Source organism: Pseudophryne corroboree, chromosome 2 (assembly GCF_028390025.1).
Source record: "Pseudophryne corroboree isolate aPseCor3 chromosome 2, aPseCor3.hap2, whole genome shotgun sequence".
Classification (NCBI taxonomy): domain Eukaryota; kingdom Metazoa; phylum Chordata; class Amphibia; order Anura; family Myobatrachidae; genus Pseudophryne; species Pseudophryne corroboree.
The window spans coordinates 591257644-591284925 of record NC_086445.1 but is presented as its reverse complement, the minus strand read 5'-3'; the positions used below and the strand labels follow the sequence as shown (position 1 = coordinate 591284925).

The 27282-nt window shown below is 46.0% G+C and overlaps 1 protein-coding gene across 4 annotated transcripts in view; it reads right to left on the bottom strand.

The window, feature by feature from the left end:
• Positions 1 to 27282, bottom strand: part of LOC135037868 (uncharacterized) — a 444500-nt gene that overhangs the window by 196543 nt on the left and 220675 nt on the right. For all 4 annotated transcript variants that reach the window (XM_063954589.1, XM_063954587.1, XM_063954588.1 and 1 more), the window contains 3 exons: positions 6988 to 7049; positions 5596 to 5638; positions 5408 to 5442 (listed from right to left, as the gene is read on the bottom strand). In XM_063954589.1, the coding sequence (XP_063810659.1) occupies positions 5408 to 5442; positions 5596 to 5638; positions 6988 to 7049 (140 nt within the window). The remainder of the gene's footprint in view (positions 1 to 5407; positions 5443 to 5595; positions 5639 to 6987; positions 7050 to 27282) is intronic.

The window sequence follows — 27282 nt, the reverse complement described above, 5'->3', positions numbered from 1 at the left end:
TCCCTGGACCTCGCCTTTATAAGGAGATCGTCCAAGTACGGGATAATTATTTCGGCCATTACCTTGGTAAATACCCTCGGTGCCGGGGACAGACCAACGGCAACGTCTGGAATTGGTAATGACAATCCTGTACCACAATTTTGAGGTACTCCTGGTGAAGAGGGTAAATAGGAACATGCAGGTAAGCATCCTTGATGTCCAGTGATACCCTGAAATTCTCCAGGCTTGCAATAATCGCCCTGAGCGATTCCATTTTGAACTTGAACCTTCGTATATAAGTGTTCAAGGCTTTCAATTTTAGAATGGGTCTCACCGAACCGTCTGGTTTCGGTACCACAACATTTTGGAATAGTAACCCCCGCCTTGTTGAAGGAGGGGTACCTTGATTTCACCTGCTGGAAGTACAGCTTGTGAATTGCCGCCAGTACTACCTTTCTCCGAGGCAGCAGGCAAGGCTGATATGAGGTAACGGCGAGGGGGAGTCGCCTCGAACTCCAGCCTGTATCCCTGTGATACTATTTGCAGAACCTAGGGATCCACCTGTGGGCAAGCCCACTGGTCCCTGAAGTTCCCGAGACGCGCCCCTACCGCACCTGTCTCCACCTGTGGAGGAAGCGGGGGAAGATTTTTGATCCTGGAAACTGGCTGCTGGTGCAGCTTTTTCCTTCTTCCCTTGTCTCTGTGCAGAAAGGGAGCGCCTTTGACCCGCTTGCTTTTCTGAAGCCGAAAGGACTGTACCTGAAAATACGGTGCTTTCTTAGGCTGTGAGGAAACCTGAGGTAAAGTTTTTTTCTTCTCAGCTGTTGCTGTGGATACGAGGTCCCAGAGACCATCCCCAAACAATTCCTCACCCTTATAAGGCACAATTTCCATGTGCCTTTTACAGGCAGCATCACCTGTCCACTGCTGGGTTTCTAATACCCTCCTGGCAGAATGGACATTACATTAATTCTGGATACAAGCCGGCAAATATCCCTCTGTGCATCCTTTATATATAAGACGACGTCTTTCATATGCTCTATGTTAGCAAAATATTATCCCTGTCTTAGAGTATTAATATCTGACAGGGTATCAGACCACGCTGCAGCAGCACTATTTATGCTGAGGCAATTGCAGGTCTCAGTATATACAGACTTCAGGATAGCCTCCTGCTTTTTATCAGCAGGCTCCTTCAAGGTGGCCGTATCCTAAGACGGCAGTGCCACCTTTTTTGACAAACGTGTGAGTGCCTTATCCACCCTAAGGGATATCTCCCAACGTGACCTATCCTCTGGCGGGAAAGGGTACGACATCAGTAACTTTTTAGAAATTACCAGTTTCTTATCGGGGGAACCCACGCTTCTTTTCATTCATTCATCTGATGGGGGAACAAAACACTGGCTGCTTATTCTCCCCAAAAATAAAACCCCTTTTATGTGGTACTTGGGTTCATGTCAGAAATGCGTAACACATTTTTCATTGCCGAGATCATGTAACGGATGTTCCTAGTGGATTGTGTATATGTCTCAACCTCGTCGACACTGGAGTCAGACTCCGTGTCGACATCTGTGTCTGCCATCTGAGGTAACGGGCGTTTTTCTGAGCCCCCGATGGCCTTTGAGACGCGTGGGCAGGCGCGGGCTGAGAAGCCGTCTGTCCCACAGCTGTTACGTCATCCAGCCTTTTATGTAAGGAGTTGACATTGTCGGTTAATACCTTCCACCTATCCATCCACTCAGGTGTCGGCCCCACAGGGGGCGACATCCCATTTATCGGCCTCTGCTCCGCCTCCACGTAACCTTCCTCATCCAACCTGTCGACACAGCCGTACCGACACACCGCACACACACAGGGAATGCTCTGACTGAGGACAAGACCCCACAAAGTCCTTTGGGGAGACAGAGAGAGAGTATGCCAGCACACACCAGAGCGCTATATAATGCAGGGATTAACACTATAGCTGAGTGATTTTTCCCCCAATAGCTGCTTGTATACATATATTGCGCCTAAATTTAGTGCCCCCCCCTCTCTTTTTAACCCTTTGAGCCTGAAAACTACAGGGGAGAGCCTGGGGAGCTATCTTCCAGCTGCACTGTGAAGAAAAAATGGCGCCAGTGTGCTGAGAGAAATGAGAAGTATAATCTGATTGGTTGCTATGGGCAACATGCCATCTTAAACAGAACTCCCCCTTTGTGCGCAGTTTCTGGAGGCTGCACTCATGTTGGGGGGATATAGCAGTTGTAGCTGGGTGAGGGATCTGGGTGCTCTATGTGATGAAGAATATGAGTCTATATTAAACACACCCCAACCCGTGATTCTAACCATCTGAAATACTTGGCACTTAATTGCACCATTTGGCATCTCCTTTGACATATGGTCCAAACTTTGTGGGGCAGGGTGCATGGATGTGTCAACATAATGGGTGTCTCAGTTCCTGTAAATATGCCTTTTGTCTTTATCTTCAGTTTATGACTGATAGCGGACAACAATACTCAGCTATATGGGTTTTTTTATTGTGTTATGTAATAACAAACAAAAATCTGCCAAAAGCAGAGACAACACACAAAAAAGGAAGTTACAGTCAGGTCCATAAATATTGGGACAACGACCCAATTCTCATATTTTGGGCTCTATACACCACCACAATGGATTTGAAATGAAACAAACAAGATGTGCTTTAACTGCAGACTTTCCGCTTTAATTTGAGGGTATTTACATCCAAACCAGGTGAACGGTGTAGGAATTACAACGGTTTCTATATGTGCCTCCCACTTTTTAAGGGACCAAAAGTAATGGGACAAACTAAACAATCCTAAATCAAACTTTCACTTTTTAATACTTTGACTGCAAAGGATTTGCAACAATTACAGCCTGAAGTTTGGAACGCATAGACATCACCAGATGCTGGGTTTCATCCCTGGTGATGCTCTGCCAGGCCTCTACTGCAAATGTCTAAAGTTCCTGCTTGTTCTTGGGGCATTTTCCCTTCAGTTTTATCTTCATCAAGTGAAATGCATGCTCAATAGGATTCAGGTCAGGTGATTGACTTGGCCATTGCATAACATTCCACTTATTTGCCTTAAAAAAATCTTTGGATGCTTTCGCAGTATGCTTCGGGTCATTGTCCATCTGCACTGTGAAGCGCCCTCCAATGAGTTCTGAAGCATTTGACTGAATATGAGCAGATACTATTGCCCGAAACACTTCAGAATTCATCATGCTGATTTTGTCAGCAATCACATTATCAACAAATACAAAGGAACCAGTTCCATGCCCACGCCATGAGACTACCACCACCATGCTTCACTGATTAGGTGGTATGTTTTGGATCATGAGCAGTTCCTTTACTTCTCCATACTCTTCTCTTCCCATTACTCTGGTACAAGTTGATCTTTGTCTCATCTGTCCATAGGATGTTGTTCCAGAAATGTAAAGGCTTTTTTAGATGTTGTTTGGCAAACTCTAATCTGGACTTCCTGTTTTTGTGGCTCACCAATGGTTTACATCTAGTGGTGAACCCTCTATATTCACTTGTGAAGTCTTCTCTTGATTGTTGACTTTGACACTTAAACACCTACCTCCTGGAGAGTGTTCTTGATCTGGGCAACTGTTGTGAAGGGGTTTTTCTTCACCATGGAAATAATTTGTCTGTCATCCACCACAGTTGTTTTCCATGGTCTTCCGGGTCTTTTGGTGTTTCTGAGCTCTCCGATGCGTTCTTTCTTTTCAAGAATGTTCCAAACAGTTAATTTGACCACCCCTAATGTTTTTGCTATCTCTCTGATGGGTTTGTTTTCATTTTCAGCTTAATGATGGCTTGCTTCACTGATAGTGGCAGCTCTTTGGATCTCATATTGAGAGTCGACAGCAACAGATTCCAAATGCAAATGTCACACCTGGAATCTGCTCAAGACCTTTTACCTTGCTTAATTAATGATGAAATAATGAGGGAATATAGGCCACTACTGTCCATGAAACAGCTTTTGAGTCGACTGTCCCATTACTTTTGGTCCCTTAAAAAGTAGGAGGTACATATAGAAACCGTTGTAAATCCTACACCGTTCACTTGATTTGGATGTAAATAACCTCAAATTAAAGCGGAAAGTCTGCAGTTAAAGCACAACTTGTTTGTTTCATTTCAAATCCATTCTGGTGGTGTATAGAGCCCAAAATATGAGAATTGCGTCGATGTCCCAATATTTATGGACCTGACTGTATATGATGTTTAGATAGCCATAGTAATGCCAAGTAGTTGGGTGCATTATACAACGTGAAAAACATGTTGTTGTGTTACAATAGTCTATATCATCTACATGTATTTTAATAGACATTTCAGTTATGTTCCCTGATGACACTGTTCAAATGTTTTGTGATTTAAATATATTTAGATATTTCCATTTTGTCATATTTTCTCTAAATAAATACATGAAGGTGGTTTTAATGTATATACTCTGTGGTGTGCCATTCTAGTGATGGTTTGTGTAGGTACAAAAGGTCTCATAACTCGACTACACCCCCCCCCCCCCCTCTTCCATATCGCTTATGAAGAATCAAATGGGGGAACTGAGCAAGATAGAATGAAATAAGTTTAGAGATGCACACACACAGCACATTCTCAAATCGCTAGAGTTTAGAGCATGAGGCATTAAATGTATCTGCAAAGGGCTATCTAGCGCCCGCCCCGCTGCCAGCATTCTGCCAGACCCGGTTCCGTCTGTTGGCATTTCATACTGGACCCCAAAACGGTACTATATTATTTGCTGTCGAGAACTCTCTATTTTCCTTTACATATTTATTGTACTTATTTACTTGTATTTCAGTTATCAATTTTTCCTGGTCTGTGTTGGACTTCACCTCTATTTGGACAGCTACAACAATTTTGACATCAGCCTTGCATTTTCTACCTATTTTTAATATACTGCTATTCAGACTGTTTCCTTCATTTCTAAGTAAATGGGAAATTTAAGCATAAGCTATATCAGAAGACTGTGACCCTTTCCTTTGTCCTATCAGAAATGGATGCTATTGTACGGTCTGAGGCATTGAGTGATTTAGGTCACCCTGTATACGTCAAGCCTCTGTATCTACACCTGAGTCTCTTGACGAAAGGTGACAATGACTTTCATGCCAGCTCTCTGAACATTATATAACACATTATACCCAGAGGGTTCAGAATATAAAACATTCCAATTATTCAATGCCTAAATCCTGACTTCTGTTGAAAATGGACTGCAATCATCAACAAATGTTTAATGGTTCTCCTGCTCCTGAATATACACCAGTGCCCAGATATTTGGATAAGTAACAGCTTACAATAATATTTTGTCCCAAGCTTACAATCAATGTGTGGAAGAAATCTGAAATTCACATAAAACTTCAGTACAAAACAGCTTGTTGGTTGGTATAAATATACTCTCTTCACATTCACCTTATGCAGCGCCAAATCATTGCCAATTTTTCCTCCTAAGAGGAAAAAGTAAGAATTAATTTAGGGATTTTCAGACACATTTCTCGTAAACCACTTTACAGCAAGAATAAGCAAAAATTTTGGATCTCCATATAGATTGAATAGTAAAAAAAAAAAAACAAAAAAAAAAAACCCACTAACATTCTTACCAATGATAGAATCCTCAATGCCATCATCATCATCATCTAGTAACTGTAAACAAACAACAGTGTTACGCTGGTCTCACAAACTGTGAAGAAATCTCATTAGTTTTCTAATCTTCTCAACATTTTGAAATTGGATCATTGACTACAAGAACAAAAAAATACCTAGTGGTGCTGCTCTATTTTCTGCGCTTTGGGAGACCCTTTTCCAAAAAATAATGTTGCCATCCAAAAAATAACTGTTTGCTTTGAAACACATTCCATTATGTGACTGTGGTTTGTATGCATCAAAACACTCAACTTAACTTGGGTACACAATGAGCAAAAGGCTGATATATCGTGAGCGGGTCTGCACACCAGGGGTAAATTTACTAAGATGGGAGCTCTAGTTAAAATGAGATGTTGCACATAGCAAACAATCAGATTCCAGGTATTATCTTCTAGACAGTGCTAGATAAATGAGAAGTAGAATCTGATTGGTTGCTATGGGCAACATCCCCTCTTAAATAGAACTCACATCTTAGTAAATTTACCCCCAGATTTGTCTGTGAACGATGTTGTTCACAAAAATATTGCATCGGCCCTGCTGCAGCATAGCCGACACTGGATATATCAGCGCATCTGGCTGTGTGTACAGGGCAGTCTGTCAACCACCCATACACTTACTGCAGGGAATCACGTCACAACTGGGCAAACAAAATCAAATGCCTGTCCAGCTATGATGTGAGGACTGACATACGTGGGGTAATTCAGAGTTGATCGTAGCATTTGTTAGCAGTTGGGCAAAACCATGTGCACTGCAGGAGGGGCGGGGGGGGGGCAGATATAACATTTGCAGAGAGAGTTAGATTTGGGTGTTTTTTTCTGTTACTGTGCAGGGTAAATACTGGCTGCTTTATTTTACACTGCAATTTAGATTTCAGTTAAAACACACCCCACCCAAATCTAACTCACTCTGCACATATTATATCTGCCCCACCTGCAGTGCACACAGTTTTGGCCAACTGCTAACAAATTTGCTGCTGCGATCAACTCTGAATTACCCCCATAAAGCGGTCGATTAGAAAGTGTACATGCTTTCTTAATTGGCTGCTCTGCCGGTGTGAAGGCGGGTCCACGGACATTTCGCTCAGGTGTGTACCCAGATTTAGCTAAGCAAAATGGAATCTCTTCCTCTAAGTTCTTAAAATGCTGTATTTAAATACATACAAAAGAGTTACCATGCCATTATATTTTTACGTCATAAGATTCTTTGATACTGGATTAAATTGTATTTTACATGTCATACTCCTTTATTATTGCATTTTCACAATTTAGCTTTAAATAAAGTTTTTATTAGGCAATATGAAAAGAAGACTTAAAATAAATCTTTGCAAAACAAATATACAGTATATTCACCTTGTCCCGAAACAACGGAGTAGTGTCATGGATTTCAATTAGGCTGTCACAAGAGCTTCCTTCTGTTTATAAAAGCAACATTTTTGACAATCAAATGTGTATTATTATTACATTATATTTATAAAGGCACCACAAGTGTTTCGCAGCGCTGTACATACGGCAGACATTAGAAAACAGGTTACACAGAACTTAACATTACAGTAACTTGAAGACTAAAACAGAGCACAGGTAACACTTAGCACCACAATTCTCAGTACACCATACAGCTGAGATGTAAGAAAGCAAAAGGAGTACTTGGCGTACTACTAGGGGAAGGCACCCGTTGGGAGAGATGGACGATAACGAGCGAGAGGAGAAGCAGGTATAGACAGTTGATCAGTAGGCGGAAGCTGAAACTGAAGTGCGAGAGAAGAGGTTGTGAAAACAGGGAGGGAAGAGGGCCTTGGTCCAAGGAGCTTACAATCTAGGGGGAGGGGGAAGATAGACCGGTAACATGAGGAGCGAATAAGCAGAAGGTGGCCTGTTGGCAGGAAGAAACGAGGCAGAGATAACCAAGGCATGAGGCAGGGGGTTGGGAGAGACAAGGTTATTCGAAACGATACGCTTTAATGAACAGGTGGGTTTTCAGTTCCTTTTTTAAGCTTTGCAAGGTCAGGGAGAGTCTAATAGTGCGAGAGAGCTTGTTCAATTGAACTGGGACAGGACAGGCTAAATCGTGAATTTGCACATGGGATGTAATGACCAGTGTAGAGGAGGGGCGATGGACATTGACATACTGGAGAGGGCGGGAGACAGTATGTACGGAGAGGAGGTTGGAGATGTAGGGAGCAGTGGAATCAGAGATGGCCTTGTATGTGAGGGTGAGGAGTTTGAAGAGGATTCTGTAGTGAAATGGGACCCAATGGAGGTTTTGTCAAAGGGGAGTGGCAACTGTGGAGCGTCTGGAGAAGAATATAAGTCTAGCTGCAGAGACTAGACGTGTGTATATGTTTCACGTAAATCAATAGCAGTACATGTTATTTTTCTAAATGTATTTGGCAGATTATATATAGCCGAATGGACTGAAACGCAGTCATCTTATTTTGCAAGTACAATAAGCAGTCCACCAAAAACAGCCAACCAATTCAAGGAAATTCAACCATGTAATAACTGGTACAGGACTTATAAGCAGACCATCACATTGTTTCAGTGTTACCACTTATACAAAAAGCTGCCACTTTCTGTTTATACAACTGGTTTCTCAAGAGGACATCACAACAGAGTGCACTAGGATGATTATGGAGAGTTAAAGTTAAGCTTTGTATTGTTGAGAACCTGTTTTCTTGGTAAACTTTTCAGATTTGCTGAATATGGACACAGGCATTTTAAGAGAGGAGGGCACCTATGTGCCGTCTCCAATTGGGACCACACCTCTCCCGCGCTGCAGTAGACTCTGGCATTGTGCCAGTCTGTACTGCGCATGTGCAGGTCTCCGGGAACATGGTGCCCGTGCTGTGTTCCCATAGACCTCTCTATTGCGAATGCGTGAATCACCGGAGAATAGCCACGATGGTCAATTTTCAAGTGATATTTGCTGCTATACAGCCAGCGCTGGGTCATCAGAGAGGCGAGTATAACTGAATGGGTGTTGGGTGTGTGGGCCTCCCTGGACCCAGTGTCCTGTATGCACCGCACACCTTGCATCCATTATCGATACGCCAGTTTATGGACATTAGGGTGAACATCCTCTATAGGAGATATATACCCTTTACTCCTGGGTGTAAAGAAAGAAAGAAAAAAGTTCTTATTGTATTTTCTCTTAAAGAAACATGTTTTCTGAGAGCTATGTATTAGCTGATAAAACCATTACTAAGGTCTTTATTGTCTCTGTGAGACAACAATCTGTACTGTGTTCCTGTGAGCACATCTTACATCAACACTCTTCCAGCTACAAAACAAACCTGATCCAAAATAAGGAGTGCATTGCAATGGGTTCACTACGGCTGGCCGGCGGTCGGGCTCCCGGCGACCAGCATCCCGGCGCCGGGAGCCCGACCGCCGGCTTACCGACAGCGTGGCGAGCGCAAATGAGCCCCTTGCGGGCTCGCTGCGCTCGCCACGCTACGGGCACGGTGGCGCGCTACGCGCGCCACACTATTTTATTCTCCCTCTATGGGGGTCGTGGACCCCCACGAGGGAAAATAAGTGTCGGTATGCCGGCTGACGGGCTCCCGGCGCCGGTATACTGAGCGCCGGGAGCCCGACCGCCGGCATACAGAAGACCACCCCATTGCAATATATGCATACAAACAGAAAAGTTACTGAAGAAGCCACACATTGCCCAACAAATGCAAGTGGATCCAGACGCTGATGAAGGAGCAATTACCCTCCTACAACTGACACAACATTTAACTAGTTAAAAAGTCAGTAAGTGGCTGGTTTGGCCAAGCAGGAGTAGTCTGTGACGCTTAGCTGATGATGATTAAAAAAAAAACCTAGATAGATAATCTCAGGAACAACTTAATATTCACATATAAAGCACTTGCTGGGATCCCGTTGGCACAGTCAACTCGTATCGCACCCTATTACAGAAACTCCAAAATATGGAAATTATATTGTTGTGAAGGCAAAATACAGACTATAAATAAAATTCTGTGATATTTGGACATTTAAAGACCTCCCACCATGGCTAATTACAGACAAAGCACTGCACATTGAACATAACACATTTCATTGTCATTCTCGTTAACTTTCTTAATTAAAGGAAAAAAGTCACTGTGCAATTTATGAGTTAACTGACATTTTCGCTTTGGTGGTGGCAGCATTCTTAAATATTTATAAAATTAGAACTATGGGGGTCATTCTGACATTTCATGCGCACTTCTGGACCTGATCAATTTGCTGTGATGAACTGCAGCGTGCAATCAGGCCAGAAGTGCGCATGCCCCGGCTCCGCAGCGCCTCTGCGTGGTCGCTGGGCGGGAGGGGGCGGCACAGCGGCGTTTGGCATCCATTTTGTGGGCACAGTCCGGCCAACGCAGGCGTGGCCGGACCATGCGGGGAGGGTGGCCCGCAGCGGCTGCGACCATCACAACGGTGAGTAACTCCAGTCCAGTACGCAGTAGCTGCGCTGGCTGGGAGTTACTCTTCAAGTAAAAAAGTATTGCCGCTGTGCGAAGCTTTTGTACTTGTGCGGTGGGGCCGGGCCTGACATGCGGGGCGGACTAGACCTGTGCAGGCCCCCCCCCGCATGTAATTTAGCACAGCTACGATTAAGTCTGAATCACCCCCTATGTGCTTAAACGTGAATTAGGATTTAATATAAATGATGGTAGATAGTCTTTTGATTCAAAAGACGCAGACCAAAGTTAAGAAAATGAATAAAAAAATAAGAATTTACTCACCGGTAATTCTATTTCTCGTAGTCCGTAGCGGATGCTGGGAACTCCGTAAGGACCATGGGGAATAGCGGGCTCCGAAGGAGGCTGGGCACTCTAGAAAGATCTTAGACTACCTGGTGTGCACTGGCTCCTCCCACTATGACCCTCCTCCAAGCCTCAGTTAGGACACCGTGCCCGGACGAGCGTACACAATAAGGAAGGATTTTGAATCCCGGGTAAGACTCATACCAGCCACACCAATCACACCGTATAACTCGTGATATGAAACCCAGTTAACAGTATGAAACAACCGAGCCTCTCAACAGATGGCTCAACAATAACCCGATTTAGTTAACAATAACTACGTACAAGTATTGCAGATACACCGCACTTGGGACGGGCGCCCAGCATCCACTACGGACTACGAGAAATAGAATTACCGGTGAGTAAATTCTTATTTTCTCTGACGTCCTAGTGGATGCTGGGAACTCCGTAAGGACCATGGGGATTATACCAAAGCTCCCAAACGGGCGGGAGAGTGCGGATGACTCTGCAACACCGAATGAGAGAACTCCAGGTCCTCCTCAGCCAGGGTATCAAATTTATAGAATTTTGCAAACGTGTTTGCCCCTGACCAAGTAGCAGCTCGGCAAAGCTGTAAAGCCGAGACCCCTCGGGCAGCCGCCCAAGATGAGCCCACTTTCCTTGTGGAATGGGCATTGACAGATTTTGGCTGTGGCAGGCCTGCCACAGAATGTGCAAGCTGAATTGTACTACAAATCCAACGAGCAATAGTCTGCTTAGAAGCAGGAGCACCCAGCTTGTTGGGTGCATACAGGATAAACAGCGAGTCAGATTTTCTGACTCCAGCCGTCCTGGAAACCTATATTTTCAGGGCCCTGACCACGTCTAACAACTTGGAGTCCTCCAAGTCCCTAGTAGCCGCAGGCACCACAATAGGCTGGTTCAGGTGAAACGCTGACACCACCTTAGGGAGAAACTGGGGACGAATCCTCAATTCTGCCCTATCCATATGGAAAATCAGATAAGGGCTTTTACAGGACAAAGCCGCCAATTCTGATACTCGCCTGGCCGAAGCCAAGGCCAATAACATGACCACCTTCCACGTGAGATATTTCAGATCCACGGTTTTTAGTGGTACAAACCAATGTGATTTTAAGAAACTCAACACCACGTTGAGATCCCAAGGTGCCACAGGGGGCACAAACGGGGGCTGAATATGCAGCACTCCCTTTACAAAAGTCTGAACTTCAGGTACTGAAGCTAGTTCTTTTTGAAAGAAAATCGACAGAGCCGAGATCTGTACCTTAATGGAGCCCAGTTTTAGGCCCATATTAACTCCTGCTTGCAGGAAATGCAGAAATCGACCTAGTTGAAATTCCTCTGTTGGGGCCTTTTCGGCCTCACACCATGCAACATACTTCCGCCTTATGCGGTGATAATGATTTGCTGTAACCTCTTTCCTAGCTTTAATAAGCGTAGGAATGACTTCCTCCGGAATGCCCTTTTCCTTCAGGATCCGGCGTTCAACCGCCATGCCGTCAAACGCAGCCGCGGTAAGTTTTGGAACAGACAGGGCCCCTGCTGTCGCAGGTCCTGCTTGAGCAGCAGAGGCCATGGGTCCTCTGATATAATTTTTTGAAGTTCTGGGTACCAAGCTCTTCTTGGCCAATCCGGAACCACGAGTATTGTTCTTACTCCTCGCCTTCTTATTATTATTCTCAATACCTTTGGTATGAGGGCAGAGGAGGGAACACATAAAACGACTGGTACACCCACGGTGTTACCAGAGCGTCCACAACTATCGCCTGAGGGTCTCTTGACCTGTCGCAATATCTTTTATAGCTTTTTGTTGAGGCGGGACGCCATCATGTCCACCTGTGGCCTTTCCCAAAGGTGTACAATCCTTTGGAAGACTTCTGGATGAAGTATCCACTCTCCCGGGTGGAGGTCGTGTCTGCTGAGAAGATCAGCTTCCCAGTTGTCCACTCCGGGAATGAACACTGTTGACAGTGCTAACACATGATTTTCCGTCCATCGGAGAATCCTTGTGGCTTTTGCCATCGCCATCCTGCTTCTTGTGTCGCCCTGTTGGTTTACATGGGCGACCGCCGTGATGTTGTCTGATTGGATCAGTACCGGCTGGTTTTGAAGCAGAGGCCTTGCCTGTGTAGAGAAGTCACCTGACTTGACCAAAGTCCTTGGAATTTTCTTCCCTGTGTGACTGGCCTCCATGGTCACTAGGACCTAGTCCAGTATGTCGAACCTGCGGCCCTCCTTAAGATGGGCACTCTGCAGCCACCATTTTAGAGATACCCTGGTCCTTGGAGACAGGGTTATCAGCTGATGCATTTGAAGATGCAATCCGGACCACTTGTCCAACAGGTCCCACTGAAAAGTTCTTGCATGGAACCTGCCGAATGGGATTGCTTCGTAGAAAGCTACCCTTTTTCCCAGGATTCGCGTGCAATGATGCACCGATACCTGTTTTGGCTTCAGGAGGTCTCTGACTAGAGATGACAGCTCCTTGGCTTTCTCCTCCCGGAGAAACACTTATTTCTGGTCTGTGTCCAGAACCATCCCCAGGAACAGTAGACGTGTCATAGGAACCAGCTGTGACTTTGGACTGTTTAGAATCCAACTCTGCTGTTGTAGCACTTTCCAAAATAGTGCTACCCCGACTAGCAACTGCTCCTTGGACCTCGCCCTTATAAGGAGATTGTCCAAGTACGGGATAATTAAAACTCCCTTTTTTTGAAGGAGTATCATCATTTCGGCCATTACCCCGGTAAACACCCTCGGTGCCTTGTACAGTCCTGTCTGGACTTGGTAATGGTAATCCTGTACCACAAATCTGAGGTACTTCTGGCGAGGATGGTAAATGGGGACATGTAGGTAAGCATCCTTGATGTCCTGGGATACCATGTAATCCCCCTCGTCCAGGCTTGCAGTAACCGCCCCGAGCGATTCCATCTTGAACTTGAATGTTTTTATGTATGTGTTCAAGGATTTTAATATAAATGGGTCACACCGAACCATGCGGTTTCGGTACCCCAACCCGTGTAGAATAGTAACCCCGTCCTTGTTGAAGTAGGGGCACTTGAGTATTACCTGTTGGGAATACTGCTTATTAATTGCCTTTAGTACAGCCTCCCTGCCTGAGGGAGTTGTCGGCAAGCCATAATCTAGGAAACGGCTGGGGGGAGATATCTCGAATTCCAGCTTGTACCCCTGACATACTTCTTGAAAGAAACAGGGATCCACCTGTGAGCGAGCCCACTTACCGCTGACATTTTTTAGACGGCCCCCCACCGTACCTGGCTACACCTGTGGAGCCCCCGCGTCATGCTGTGGGCTCAGAGGAAGCGAGAGAAGAATTTTGAATCTGGGAGCAGGCTGACTGGTGCAGCTTTTTCCCTCTTCCCTTGTCTCTGTACAGAAGGGAAACGCCTTTGACCCGCTTGCTTTTCTGAAGCCGAAAGGACTGTACCTGATACAGTGCTTTCTTAGTCTGTGAGGAAACCTGAGGTAAAAATATTTCTTCCCAGCTGTGGCTGTGGATACGAGGTCCCAGAGACCATCCCCAAATAATTCCTCACCCTTATAAGGCAGAATCTTTTTAAAGTCAGCATCACCTGTCCCGTGACAGGTCTCTAATACCCTCCTGACAGAATGGACATTACATTCATTTTGGATGCCAGCCGGCAAAATATCCCTCTGTGCATCCCTCATATATAAGACGACGTCTTTAATATGTTCTCATGTTTGACAGGGTCACCGACCACGCTGCAGCAGCACGATCTGCAGGTCTCCGTCTAGTACCTGAGTGTGTAAATACAGACTTCAGGATTTTTGACAACCGTGTGAGCGCCTTATCCACCCTAGGGGATATCTCCCAGCGTAACTTATCCTCTGGCGGGAAAGGGTACGCCATCAGTAACTTTTTAGATATTACCATTTTCTAAACGGGGGAACCCACGCTTTTCACACACTTCATTTATTCATTTGATGGGGGAACAAAACACTGCCTGTTTTTTCTCCCCAAACCTAAAAACCCATTTTTAGAGGTGTTTGGGTTAATGTCAGAAATGTGTAACACATTTTTTATTGCCGGGATCAAGTCACGGATGTTCCTAGTGGATTGTGTATATGTCTCAACCTTGTCGACACTGGAGTCAGACTCCGTGTCGACATCTGTGTCTGCCATCTGAGAGAGCGGGCGTTTTTGAGCCCCTGATGGCCTTTGAGACGCCTGGGCAGGCGCGGGCTGAGAAGCCGGCTGTCCCACAGCTGTTACGTCATCCACCCTTTTATGTAAGGAGTTGACACTGTCGGTTAATACCCTTCACCTATCCATCCACTCTGGTGTCGGCCCCACAGGGGGCTACATCACATATATCGGCCTCTGCTCCGTCACCATATAAGCCTCCTCATTCAACATGTCGACACAGCCGTACCGACACACCGCAGACACACAGGGAATGCTCTAAACGAGGACAGGACCCACAAAAGCCCTTTGGGGGGACAGAGTGAGAGTATGCCAGCACACACCAGAGCGCTATATAATGCAGGGACTAACTGAGTTATGTCCCCTATAGCTGCTTTTTTTATATAATGTATACTGCGCCTAAATTAAATGCCCCCCCTCTCTTTTTTAACCCTTTTCTGTGTTGTAAACTGCAGGGGAGAGCTAGGGAGCTTCCCTCCATCGGAGCTGTGAGGGAAAATGGCGCCAGTGTGCTTGAGGGAGATAGCTCCGCCCCTTTTCAGCGGCCTATTCTCCCGCTTTTTTATGGAATCTGGCAGGGGTATTTACCTCATATATAGCCCCTGGGGCTATATATTGAGGTATTTTTGCCAGCCAAGGTGTTTTTATTGCTGCCTCAGGGCGCCCCCCCCAGCGCCCTGCACCCTCAGTGACCGGAGTGTGAAGTGTGTGAGAGGAGCAATGGCGCACAGCTGCAGTGCTGTGCGCTACCTTGGTGAAGACTGAGTCTTCATGCCGCCGATTTTCCGGACCATCTTCTTGCTTCTGGCTCTGTAAGGGGGACGGCGGCGCGGCTCCGGGACCGAAAACCAAGGACTGGGCCTGCGGTCGATCCCTCTGGAGCTAATGGTGTCCAGTAGCCTAAGAAGCCCAATCCGGCTGCAAGCAGGCGAGTTCGCTTCTTCTCCCCTTAGTCCCTCGCTGCAGTGAGCCTGTTGCCAGCAGGTCTCACTGAAAATAAAAAAACCTAAGTCTATTTCTTTCTAAGAGCTCAGGAGAGCCCCTAGTGTGCATCCAACCTCGGCCGGGCACGAAATCTAACTGAGGCTTGGAGGAGGGTCATAGTGGGAGGAGCCAGTGCACAGCAGGTAGTCTAAGATCTTTCTAGAGTGCCCAGCCTCCTTCGGAGCCCGCTATTCCCCATGGTCCTTACGGAGTTCCCAGCATCCACTAGGACGTCAGAGAAATAAGATTTTACTCACCGGTAAATCTATTTCTCGTAGTCCGTAGTGGATGCTGGGAACTCCGTAAGGACCATGGGGAATAGCGGCTCCGCAAGAGACTGGGCACAACTAAAGAAAGCTTTAGGACTACCTGGTGTGCACTGGCTCCTCCCTCTATGCCCCTCCTCCAGACCTCAGTTAGGATACTGTGCCCGGAAGAGCTGACACAATAAGGAAGGATTTTGAATCCCGGGTAAAACTCATACCAGCCACACCAATCACACCGTATAACTCGTGATACTATACCCAGTTAACAGTATGAATATATAACTGAGCCTCACTACAGATGGCTCATAACAATAACCCTTTAGTTAAGCAATAACTATATACAAGTATTGCAGACAATCCGCACTTGGGATGGGCGCCCAGCATCCACTACGGACTACGAGAAATAGATTTACCGGTGAGTAAAATCTTATTTTCTCTGACGTCCTAGTGGATGCTGGGAACTCCGTAAGGACCATGGGGATTATACCAAAGCTCCCAAACGGGCGGGAGAGTGCGGATGACTCTGCAGCACCGAATGAGCAAACTCAAGGTCCTCCTCAGCCAGGGTATCAAACTTGTAGACTCTTGCAAAAGTGTTTTAACCCGACCAAGTAGCAGCTCGGCAAAGTTGTAAAGCTGAGACCCCTCGGGCAGCCGCCCAAGAAAAGCCCATTTTCCTCGCGGAATGGGCTTTTACAGATTTAGAGTGCGGCAGTCCAGCCGCAGAATGTGCAAGTTGAATCGTGCTACAGATCCAGCGAGCAATAGTCTGCTTAGAAGCAGGAGCACCCAGCTTGTTGTGTGCATACAGGATAAATAGCGAGTCAGTTTTCCTGACTTCAGCCGTCCTGGAAACATATATTTTCAGGGCCCTGACTACGTCCAGTAACTTGGAGTCCTCCAAGTCCCAAGTAGCCGCAGGCACCACAATAGGTTGGTTCACCTGAAAAGCTGATACCACCTTAGGAAGGAATTGGGAAGGAGTCCTCAATTCCGCCCTATCCATATGAAAAATCAGATAAGGGCTTTTGCATGACAAAACCGCCAATTCTGATACACGCCTGGCCGAGACCAAGGCCAACAGCATGACCACTTTCCACGTGAGGTATTTTAGCTCTACGGATTTAAGTGGCTCAAACCAATGCGACTTCAGGAAATCCAACACCACGTTGAGATCCCACGGTGCCACTGGAGGCACAAACGGGGGCTGAATATGCAGCACTCCCTTAACAAAAGTCTGTACTTCAGGCAGTGAAGCCAGTTCTTTTTGGAAGAAAATGTACAGAGACGAAATCTGGACCTTAATGGAAACCAATTTTAGGCCCATAGTCACTCCTGACTGTAGGAAGTGCAGAAATCGACCCAGTTGAAATTCCTCCGTTGGGGCCTTCCTGGCCTCACACCAAGCAACATATTTTCGCCATATGTGGTGATAATGTTTTGCAGTCACATCTTTCCTAGCCTTAATCAGCACAGGAATGACTTTCTCCGGAATGCCTTTTTCCTTTAGGTTCCGGTGTTCAACTGCCATGCCGTCAAACGCAGCCGCGGCAAGTCTTGGAACAGACAGGGCCCCTGCTGCAGCAGGTCCTGTCTGAGCGGCAGAGGCCATGGGTCCTCTGAGATCACTTCATGAAGTTCTGGGTACCAAGCTCTTCTTGGCCAATCCGGAACCACGAGTATAGTTCTTACTCCTCTCCTTCTTATTATTCTCAGTACCTTGGGTATGAGAGGCAGAGGAAGGAACACATACACCGACTGGTACACCCCACGGTGTTACAAGAGCGTCCACAGCTATCGCCTGAGGGTCCCTTAACCTGGCGCAATATCTTTTTAGCTTTTTGTTGAGGCGGGACGCCATCATGTCCACCTGTGGCCTTTCCCAACGGTTTACAATCATTTTGAAGACTTCTGGATGAAGTCCCCACTCTCCCGGGTGGAGGTCGTGCCTGCTGAGAAAGTCTGTTTCCCAGTTGTCCACTCCGGGAATGAACACTGCTGACAGTGCTAACACATGATTTTCCGCCCATCGGAAAATCCTTGTGGCTTCTGCCATCGCCATCCTGCTTCTTGTGCCGCCCTGTCGGTTTACATGGGCGACCGCCGTGATGTTGTCTGACTGGATCAGCACCGGCTGGTGTTGAAGCAGGGGTCTTGCCTGACTTAGGGCATTGTAAATAGCCCTTAGTTCCAGAATATTTATGTGTAGAGAAGTCTCCTGACTCGACCATAGTCTTTGGAAGTTTCTTCCCTGTGTGACTGCCCCCCAGCCTCGAAGGCTGGCATCCGTGGTCACCAGGACCCAGTCCTGTATGCCGAATCTGCGGCCCTCTAGAAGATGAGCACTCTGCAGCCACCACAACAGCGACACCCTGGCCCTTGGAGACAGGGTTATCAGCCGATGCATCCGAAGATGCGACCCGGACCACTTGTCCAACAGATCCCACTGGAAGATCCTTGCATGGACCCTGCCGAATGGAATTTCTTCGTAAGAAGCTACCATCTTTCCCAGGACTCGCGTGCATTGATGCACCGACACCTGTATTTGTTTTAGGAGGTCTCTGACTAGAGATGACAACTCCTTGGCCTTCTCCTCCGGGAGAAACATTTTTTTCTGTTCTGTGTCCAGAACCATACCCAGGAACAGTAGACGTGTCGTAGGAACCAGCTGCGACTTTGGAATATTCAGAATCCAGCCGTGCTGTTGTAGCACTTCCCGAGATAGTGCTACTCCGACCAACAACTGCTCCCTGGACCCCGCCTTTATAAGGAGATCGTCCAAGTACGGGATAATTATAACTCCCTTTTTTCGAAGGAGTATCATAATTTCGGCCATTACCTTGGTAAATACCCTCAGTGCCGGGGACAGACCAACGGCAACGTCTGGAATTGGTAATGACAGTCCTGTACCACAATTTTGAGGTACTTCTGGTGAGGAGGGTAAATGGGGACATGTAGGTAAGCATCCTTGATGTCCAGTGATACCATGTAATCCCCTTCGTCCAGGCTTGCAATAACCGCCCTAAGCGATTCCATTTTGTACTTGAACCTTCGTATATAAGTGTTCAAGGATGTAAATTTTAGAATGGGTCACACCGAACCGTCTGGTTTCGGTACTACAAACATTGTGGAATAGTAACCCCGGCCTTGTTGAAGGAGGGGTACCTTGATTATCACCTGCTGGAAGTACAGCTTGCGAATTTGCCGCCAGTACTACCTCCCTTTCTCTGAGGGCAGCAGGCAAGGCTGATTTGAGGTAACGGCGAGGGGGAGTCGCCTCGAACTCCAGCTTGTATCCCTGTGATACTACTTGTAGAACCCAGGGAACCACCTGTGAGCGAGCCAACTGGTCGCTGAAGTTCCCGAGACGCGCCCCGACCGCACCTGGCTCCACTTGTAGAGCCCCAGCGTCATGCGGTGGACTCAGAGGAAGCGGGGGAAGATTTTTGATCCCGGGAACTGGCTGTCTGGTGCAGCTTTTTCCCTCTTCCCTTGTCTCTGTACAGAAAGGAAGCGCCTTTGACCCACTTGCTTTTCTGAAGCCGAAAGGACTGTACCTGATAATACGGTGCTTTCTTAGGTTGTGAGGAAACCTGAGGTAAAAATTTTGCTGTTGCTGTGAATACGAGGTCCCAGAGACCATCCCCAAACAATTCCTCACCCTTATAAGGCAGAATCTCCATGTGCCTTTTAAAATCAGCATCACCTGTCCACTGCCGAGTCCCTAATACCATCCTGGCAGAATGGACATTGCCTTAATTCTGGATGCCAGCCAGCAAATATCCCCCTGTGCATCCCTCATATATAAGACGACGTCTTTAATGTGCTCTATGGTTAGCCAAATAGTATCCCTGTCGAGGTAACAATCTGACAGGGTAACAGACCACGCTGCAGCAGCACTATCCATGCTGAGGCAATTTCAAGGTCTCAGTATAGTACCCGAGTGTGTAAATACAGACTTCAGGATAGCCTCCTGCTTTTTATCAGCAGGCTCCTTCAAAGTGGCCGTATCCTAAGACGGCAGTGCCACCCTTTTTTTACAAACGTGTGTGTGCCTTATCCACCCTAGGGGATATCTCCCCTAGTGACCTATCCTCTGGCGGGAAAGGGTACGCCATCAGTAATTTTTTAGAAATTACCAGTTTCTTATCGGGGGAACCCACGCTTCTTCACACACTTCATTCACTCATCTGATGGGGGAACAAAACACTGGCTGCTTTTTCTCCCCAAACATAAAACCCTTTTTTAGTGGTACTTGGGTTAATGTCAGAAATGTGTAACACATTTTTCATTGCAGAGATCATGCTACGGATGTTCCTAGTGGATTGTGTATATGTCTCAACCTCGTCGACACTGGAGTCAGACTCCGTGTCGACATCTGTGTCTGCCATCTCAGGTAACGGGCGTTTTTCTGAGCCCCTGATGGCCTTTGAGACGCGTGGGCAGGCGCGGGCTGAGAAGCCGTCTGTCCCACAGCTGTTACGTCATCCAGCCTTTTATGTAAGGAGTTGACATTGTCGGTTAATACCTTCCACCTATCCATCCACTCAGGTGTCGGCCCCACAGGGGGCGACATCCCATTTATCGGCCTCTGCTCCGCCTCCACGTAACCTTCCTCATCCAACCTGTCGACACAGCCGTACCGACACACCGCACACACACAGGGAATGCTCTGACTGAGGACAAGACCCCACAAAGTCCTTTGGGGAGACAGAGAGAGAGTATGCCAGCACACACCAGAGCGCTATATAATGCAGGGATTAACACTATAGCTGAGTGATTTTTCCCCCAATAGCTGCTTGCATACATATATTGCGCCTAAATTTAGTGCCCCCCCCTCTCTTTTTAACCCTTTGAGCCTGAAAACTACAGGGGAGAGCCTGGGAAGCTGTCTTCCAGCTGCACTGTGAAGAAAAAATGGCGCCAGTGTGCTGAGGGAGATAGCCCCGCCCCTTTTTCGGCGGACTTCTCCCGCTTTTTTATGGATCTCTGGCAGGGGTATTTTACACATATATAGCCTGTATGACTATACATACTATATATTGTGTAGATTTGCCAGCCAAGGTGTTTAATATTGCTGCTCAGGGCGCCCCCCCCAGCGCCCTGCACCCATCAGTGACCGGAGTGTGAGGTGTGCATGAGGAGCAATGGCGCACAGCTGCAGTGCTGTGCGCTACATTGGTGAAGACCGAAGTCTTCTGCCGCCGATTTCCAGGACCGTCTTCTTGCTTCTGGCTCTGTAAGGGGGACGGCGGCGCGGCTCCGGGACCGGACGATCGAGGCTGGGCCCTGTGTTCGATCCCTCTGGAGCTAATGGTGTCCAGTAGCCTAAGAAGCCCAAGCTAGCTGCAAGCAGGTAGGTTCGCTTCTTCTCCCCTTAGTCTCTCGTAGCAGTGAGTCTGTTGCCAGCAGATCTCACTGAAAATAAAAAACCTAAAATATACTTTCTTTTTCTAGGAGCTCAGGAGAGCCCCTAGTATGCATCCAGCTCAGCCGGGCACAAGATTCTAACTGAGGTCTGGAGGAGAATCATAGAGGGAGGAGCCAGTGCACACCAGGTAGTCCTAAAGCTTTCTTTAGTTGTGCCCAGTCTCCTGCGGAGCCGCTATTCCCCATGGTCCTTACGGAGTTCCCAGCATCCACTAGGACGTCAGAGAAATAATAACACAAATTGTGCACATAAGGACCTGGTTACAGGACACTGATGTGTGCTCTTTGCATTATGCATTTATTCAATGTTATTACACTGGCTTCTCACCTATACAGGTCTTGTTGAGCGGTAACATATCAAAGTTTTCTCCTCCCATTGTTTTCCAAGCTACCAAGATATGGCAGGCTCTGCGGGTGTAAACTGAAGTTGATGGTTTTGATTCAGATACTCCCATCTGGTACTCTCGCTGTCTCACTGAACTAAAGTCTTTAGACGACCGCAGAGTGTGGTGACCCAAGACTATAATATCATTATCTCACCTATACTCTGATGGTAAACTGAAATCCTTCCAACAATTGAGGGATGAGTTTAATCAACATAACTCGGATTTTTATCGCTTCCTGCAACTTAGACACGCACTACAGACACAATTTGGGGACGCATCACCTACACTTTTCATATTCTATTAAGTCCTTTATAATCAATCGGGGCCAAGCCAAAGTGGTTTCTGTTGCATACCTATATCTCCTTGCACAACATCATGCTGACCCGAAATCTAGACTTCGCGAGAGGTAGGAGGGTGACCTGGGTCCCAAAGGGGAGGAGGAGTGGGAATGTGCTATGGAATACCCACGCACCTTTGCAAAGTCTATTAAATTTCAGCAGATTCAGTTTTTCATACTACAGTACATAGGTCCTATATGACACCTCTTAGGTTAGTGATGCTGGGGAATGGACGTTTTGATACTTGCCCTAAGTGTGCTACTGATAATGGCACTTTTTGCCATCTGCTGTGGGAATGCCTACCCAAACACGCATTTTGGTCCTGGGTCAGGTCGGTTCAGGAGACTACAGGAATACCTCCGTGTGTGTGCTTACACCAAGGTTGTGTGTTTTGGGGATAGTGGTGTCAAAGTCGAAAAATATTGCAGTACACACATTACGTACAAACTACACACAGATGGCCTCCGCGCGTGTACTTGTTCTGATAATGTCGATATTATCTGAAACCATTTAAAGCTATACCTTTAAACACCCTTCTACCATGAGCCGCTGCGGCCGCTAGACTAAATACGCACGCTAAGTACTATGTGAGCTATTTGCGTACAGAGTCCCGTAAGGTGTACGGACTTAACGTACACACAACGCGCTGGGGGTACAATGTACACGCAGCGTGCACACACTCAATTGATAAACTGTAAACCTTATTAGAGTTACAATGCAATGATATGATTACACTTTAAACCGTTATGCAGTAAAGCACTGCAATGAAGTTATACCTTAAACCAGAGGTGGCCAAAAGGTAGATCGCGATCTACCGGTAGCTCGCGGAGCATCCACCGGTAGATCGAGACAGACTGAACAGAAAATAATTGTAAGGGGCCTGCCGCCGCTGCTTCTCTACACAGTTCCCAGGGATGCAGTGTGCGGGGGTGCGGGTGACGTCACCCGTGATGTGAGGAGCCTGGGCTCTAGCTGGATCCAGTTTGATCCAGCCGGCGGTGGCGACAACAGGAGAATCAGCCAGCGTTAGGACATGCAGCGTGAAAGCGGGAGCCGTGACTGCGGGGAGAGGGAGGACTGGAGCTAGGCAGCGTGACCACTTGTCAGGTAAGTTATGCAAAGGGGGGTTTCTTCACAAGGGGAGAGACTATCTGCAAAGGGGGGGATCTGCACAGAGCGTGGTGTCTTCACAAAGGGATTTTTGCACACATGGGGGGGATCTGCAAAGGGTGGAGGATCTGCACAGAGGGGATTATTGTACAGGGGGCTATTATGCAAGGGACTGGAAGTGAGGTGTCTGCAAAGTGGGGTATTTGCACAGAGGAGGGTATTATACAGGGGGCTATTATGCAGGGAAGTGGAAGGGGGGTATCTGCACAAGGGGGGATTTGCACAGAGGGGGTTATTTGTTGTTGTCATTCTTAATGCTATTTTTAAACGTGTGCATTACTATTGGTGCTGTTATTTGATGGCATCATTATTAATGCTATTTTTAAATGTGAGCGTTATTATTGGTGTTATTTGGTGCCGGTATATCACCGGTAACTAAGTGAACAGAAAGTAGATCCCAGGTCCCAAAAGTCCGGCCACCCCTGCCTTAAACCTTAAGTAGCGCTGACGGTATAAAGTACCCGCAGTGCGTACACCTTTATCAATACACTCTTAAACCTTATACAGTTATGTAATATAATACGCTGTAAACCCTAGCAGGGAAATGAGGACACAACACCGATATGTAGTTGAACCACAGGGTTCTAAGGCCACAGTGGGTTATCTCAAAAGGTAAAACAGTACAAATTATACACTACAGGCTAACAAGATAAATCTACAACAGAATAATGGCTACAGTCAATGTACATACGTGTGAATAATCGCGTGCGCGTCCCGGTCCTCCGCTAATCAGGTTGAAAGCGTTAAGAGTCTGTGACAGTGACCTGGCCTGCAGCTCGCTCTTTATTCAGTAGATCAAAACATAATACAATAGACACTGTGTGCTCTTCTTCCATTGGCTCGGGGGTGGGACATATCCTGTGCACCGGGGACCATTGGTCAGTTCAAGAAGTGGGCGATGACTAGGACTTGAGATGTGGTTTCTGTTGTTTACATCTGAGTTCCCGCCCCATGACCAGTTAAACCAATCACATTAATCATACATAAATCTGGTATGATTAATAACTTAATGAGGTAATATTTAATAATGTTCTTATTCCCACCAGATTAATGTTTACGTGACTCTGAACAATATGATATTTATATCTTCAAGATATAAATATATCCTCATTCATATATATATATATATATATATATACATACACACACACACACACACACATACTCCTGCTATTACAATTTGTTAGGAATTATATAAATATATATATATATATATGAACACCTACATCTCCATGAGTTTTAGACTATGAATGTTAAATTTCTATCTGTCTGGTCTTGTGTTGTGGTTAGCTATTGTTTCTGATTTTCTAAACAGTTTTGGTTCCTGGGTATTGTCCCTTCGTTTGTTTTTTTTCTTTCTGGTGAGACAATGACAATCCAGTACTCATTGTTTAAGATAGAAACTTGGCTATTTTAGTAAACATGGGTGTTTGCCTTCTTCATAGAATTTCAAAGCTTAGTGTAAATAAGGCCATTGTATTTTAGTTTCTGGGAGTTTAAATTTATGTGTGACTGACCTTCCTGCTATTTAGAAGGGCCAAGCAGACAGTGTGGGATTTTTACAATATATATATTAAATCTATGATAGGTCTTTATGGCTTTTCTATGAGAGTACAAATTCCACTGTAATTACTCATACCACGCTCTAATGCGCAGGACCGTGGGTGCGACCATACGCAATTTTTCGAATATGTGCACGCATGGGGGAACAAGTGCATGCGCAGCGGGCATGTGTGTGTGGTTTGTACGCGATGTGTGTACTGGAATATTTTTCGACTTTGACAGTTCTGCTGTGCGTGCACATATTCGCAATTTGCTATGGTCGCTCCTGCGGTCATGCGCATTAGCGCGTGGTATGGGTATTTACGGTAGAGTTTGTGAACGCAAGGAAGGCTATGAAAACACATTACATATTTAATCCAAATAGTGCACAATGTACACATAGTCCCCCTGCACCACACCAGAAAGTAACAACAGTTTAAATGGCTTCAGAACAAAGCAATTCAGCTTTTCAGAATAGGAGGGGACAGAACAAGGTTATAAGGTGGTATTTGGTATCCAGCTGTAGGGTATTTTAAGGGTAACATTCCGGTGTTGGTTTGAGGAAGATCGCATGTTCCTGCGGATAGTTATGTGCAGGAGTAGAATATAGATATAAACTGTATTTACTGTACATTATGTATGCGGCGGGAATCCAGAGGAGACCACCCACAAGAGCAGTTGGAACAGACATCGCCTACCTATTCAAACCGACCTATGACCTCTCCTGTACTGTAAATGTGTATCCCTGTGTCCAATGGACAAAGAGATTACAGTATCTATTGTATTGCTTTTTGGAAGAATTGTATAAAGAGAGCCTGCTGCAGGCCTGGTCTGACACAAGACTCACAACGTTATCTATCAGATGACGGAGGACCGGACCGGGTAGCGCAAGCGAATCCACTCACGTATGTACCATTGAATGTAGCTATTTACTCGGTTATATTGTATTGTATTATTTGTATTGTAACCCCCTTTCAGCAATAATACGCTGTGGTGTCGGAACACAGCGGTTTAATTACAATCTGGTGTCGTGTCTTCATTGCACTGCTAAGGTTTAAAGTGTATTATCATTGCATTGCATTGCTGTAAAAGGTTTAAAGTGTATCTCTGGGTGTGTACGCGCTGTGAGTTACTTTGTACCGTTAGCGCGGCGTTTGTACGCAAAGTCCGTACACAGTACGGGACTTTGTACGCTAATAGCGGACAAAGTACGTAGAGTGTGTATTAAGTATAGCGGCCGCAGCGGCTCCATGGTAAAGTGTATTTAAGGTGTGTTTAAGGTATAGCTTTCATTCCTGTAAGATAATCAGCATTATCAATTGGGGGCTCCTCCAGTTTTCCACATACTTACTACCTAACAGGTCACAGCAGACTTTATCTATCAGCAAAGGGTGGACAGAAAGTATCCTACGTAACCTTTTTCTGGTCGATGGATGCACTGAAAACCCTACTTGATTGCTGATTAGATGGCGTCTGCTCTGTATGGTTTGTAGAGATGCTGGTAGAACTCGTAAGGTAAACAGGAAAAAAGCTATTTAAAGTCTGTGAATTTTTTTCTTGCCGCCAAAAGCGTACACAACAAAAGGCACCCATACTTTGCATACTCTCTCACATTGTTGCCATAACATTCAGATTGCTAGATTCATTTAGACCTGTGTGAAACCGGAGACATTTGTAGCTATATAGTTAAAAATAAAATAAGTATTTAAGGAAGTAAAAGTAAAATTACAAAACGCAGTTCTGGCCCAGTAGTAAGAGGGTTAAAACGGAACAAGTGTGGATTGTGTTTAGTGGGCAATAGCAGTTCTATTGCTCACATTTATAGAATTGTATGATTTGTGCTATTGCGGATGTACGGTTTTGTACACGTGTCTCGGACACAGTACGGAAATGCACACCCAGCGTAAGAGACATGCACGGTAGCGTGTTTACGCAAATTGCGTAAGAAGTACGGTCGCTAAGTACAAATTACACAATAGTTTGTTTAGTTTAAAGGTGGGACAGTAGCCACGATACAATAGCACAAAACTACCCGGTTTCTAAAAAAAAATTAAGTATAAAAGCAAAATTTAGTATAAATATTTTATTTTTAAATTGCCTCTGGGGGTAAAGCTGCCAACTTGAATGAATCCAAATTTTCTGTACAGAAAAATAAAGTATATTTGAGTGAGCGATTGCAGGAGTGAGTGGATACTGAACCCAAGAACTGAAGTGGTCTGAAGTGGTAACACTGGGTTAGTAGAGGCCCGGTGGCGTAGGGTTCGCTACCCTGCATTATTAGGAACTGATGTGGTCTGAAGTGGTCTGAAGTGATCACATACAACTGAAGTGGTCTAAAGTGGTCTGGAGTGGTCTAGGCTGAAGTGGTCTACAGCAATTGTAGGGCATATAGATAATTAGTATCTATAGGCTATGCTATTGCATCGCATGTCCGTGTGTTCTGCACAGCACAACGTGATACCATTGTGTCACATGCGCTGTGGAAGAGCATACGCAGACGTGATTGAATAGACAAAAAGGGGTTTTTCTTTGACAACGTCGGGAAATCTCCCTGGTGGGCTTCACTGGAAA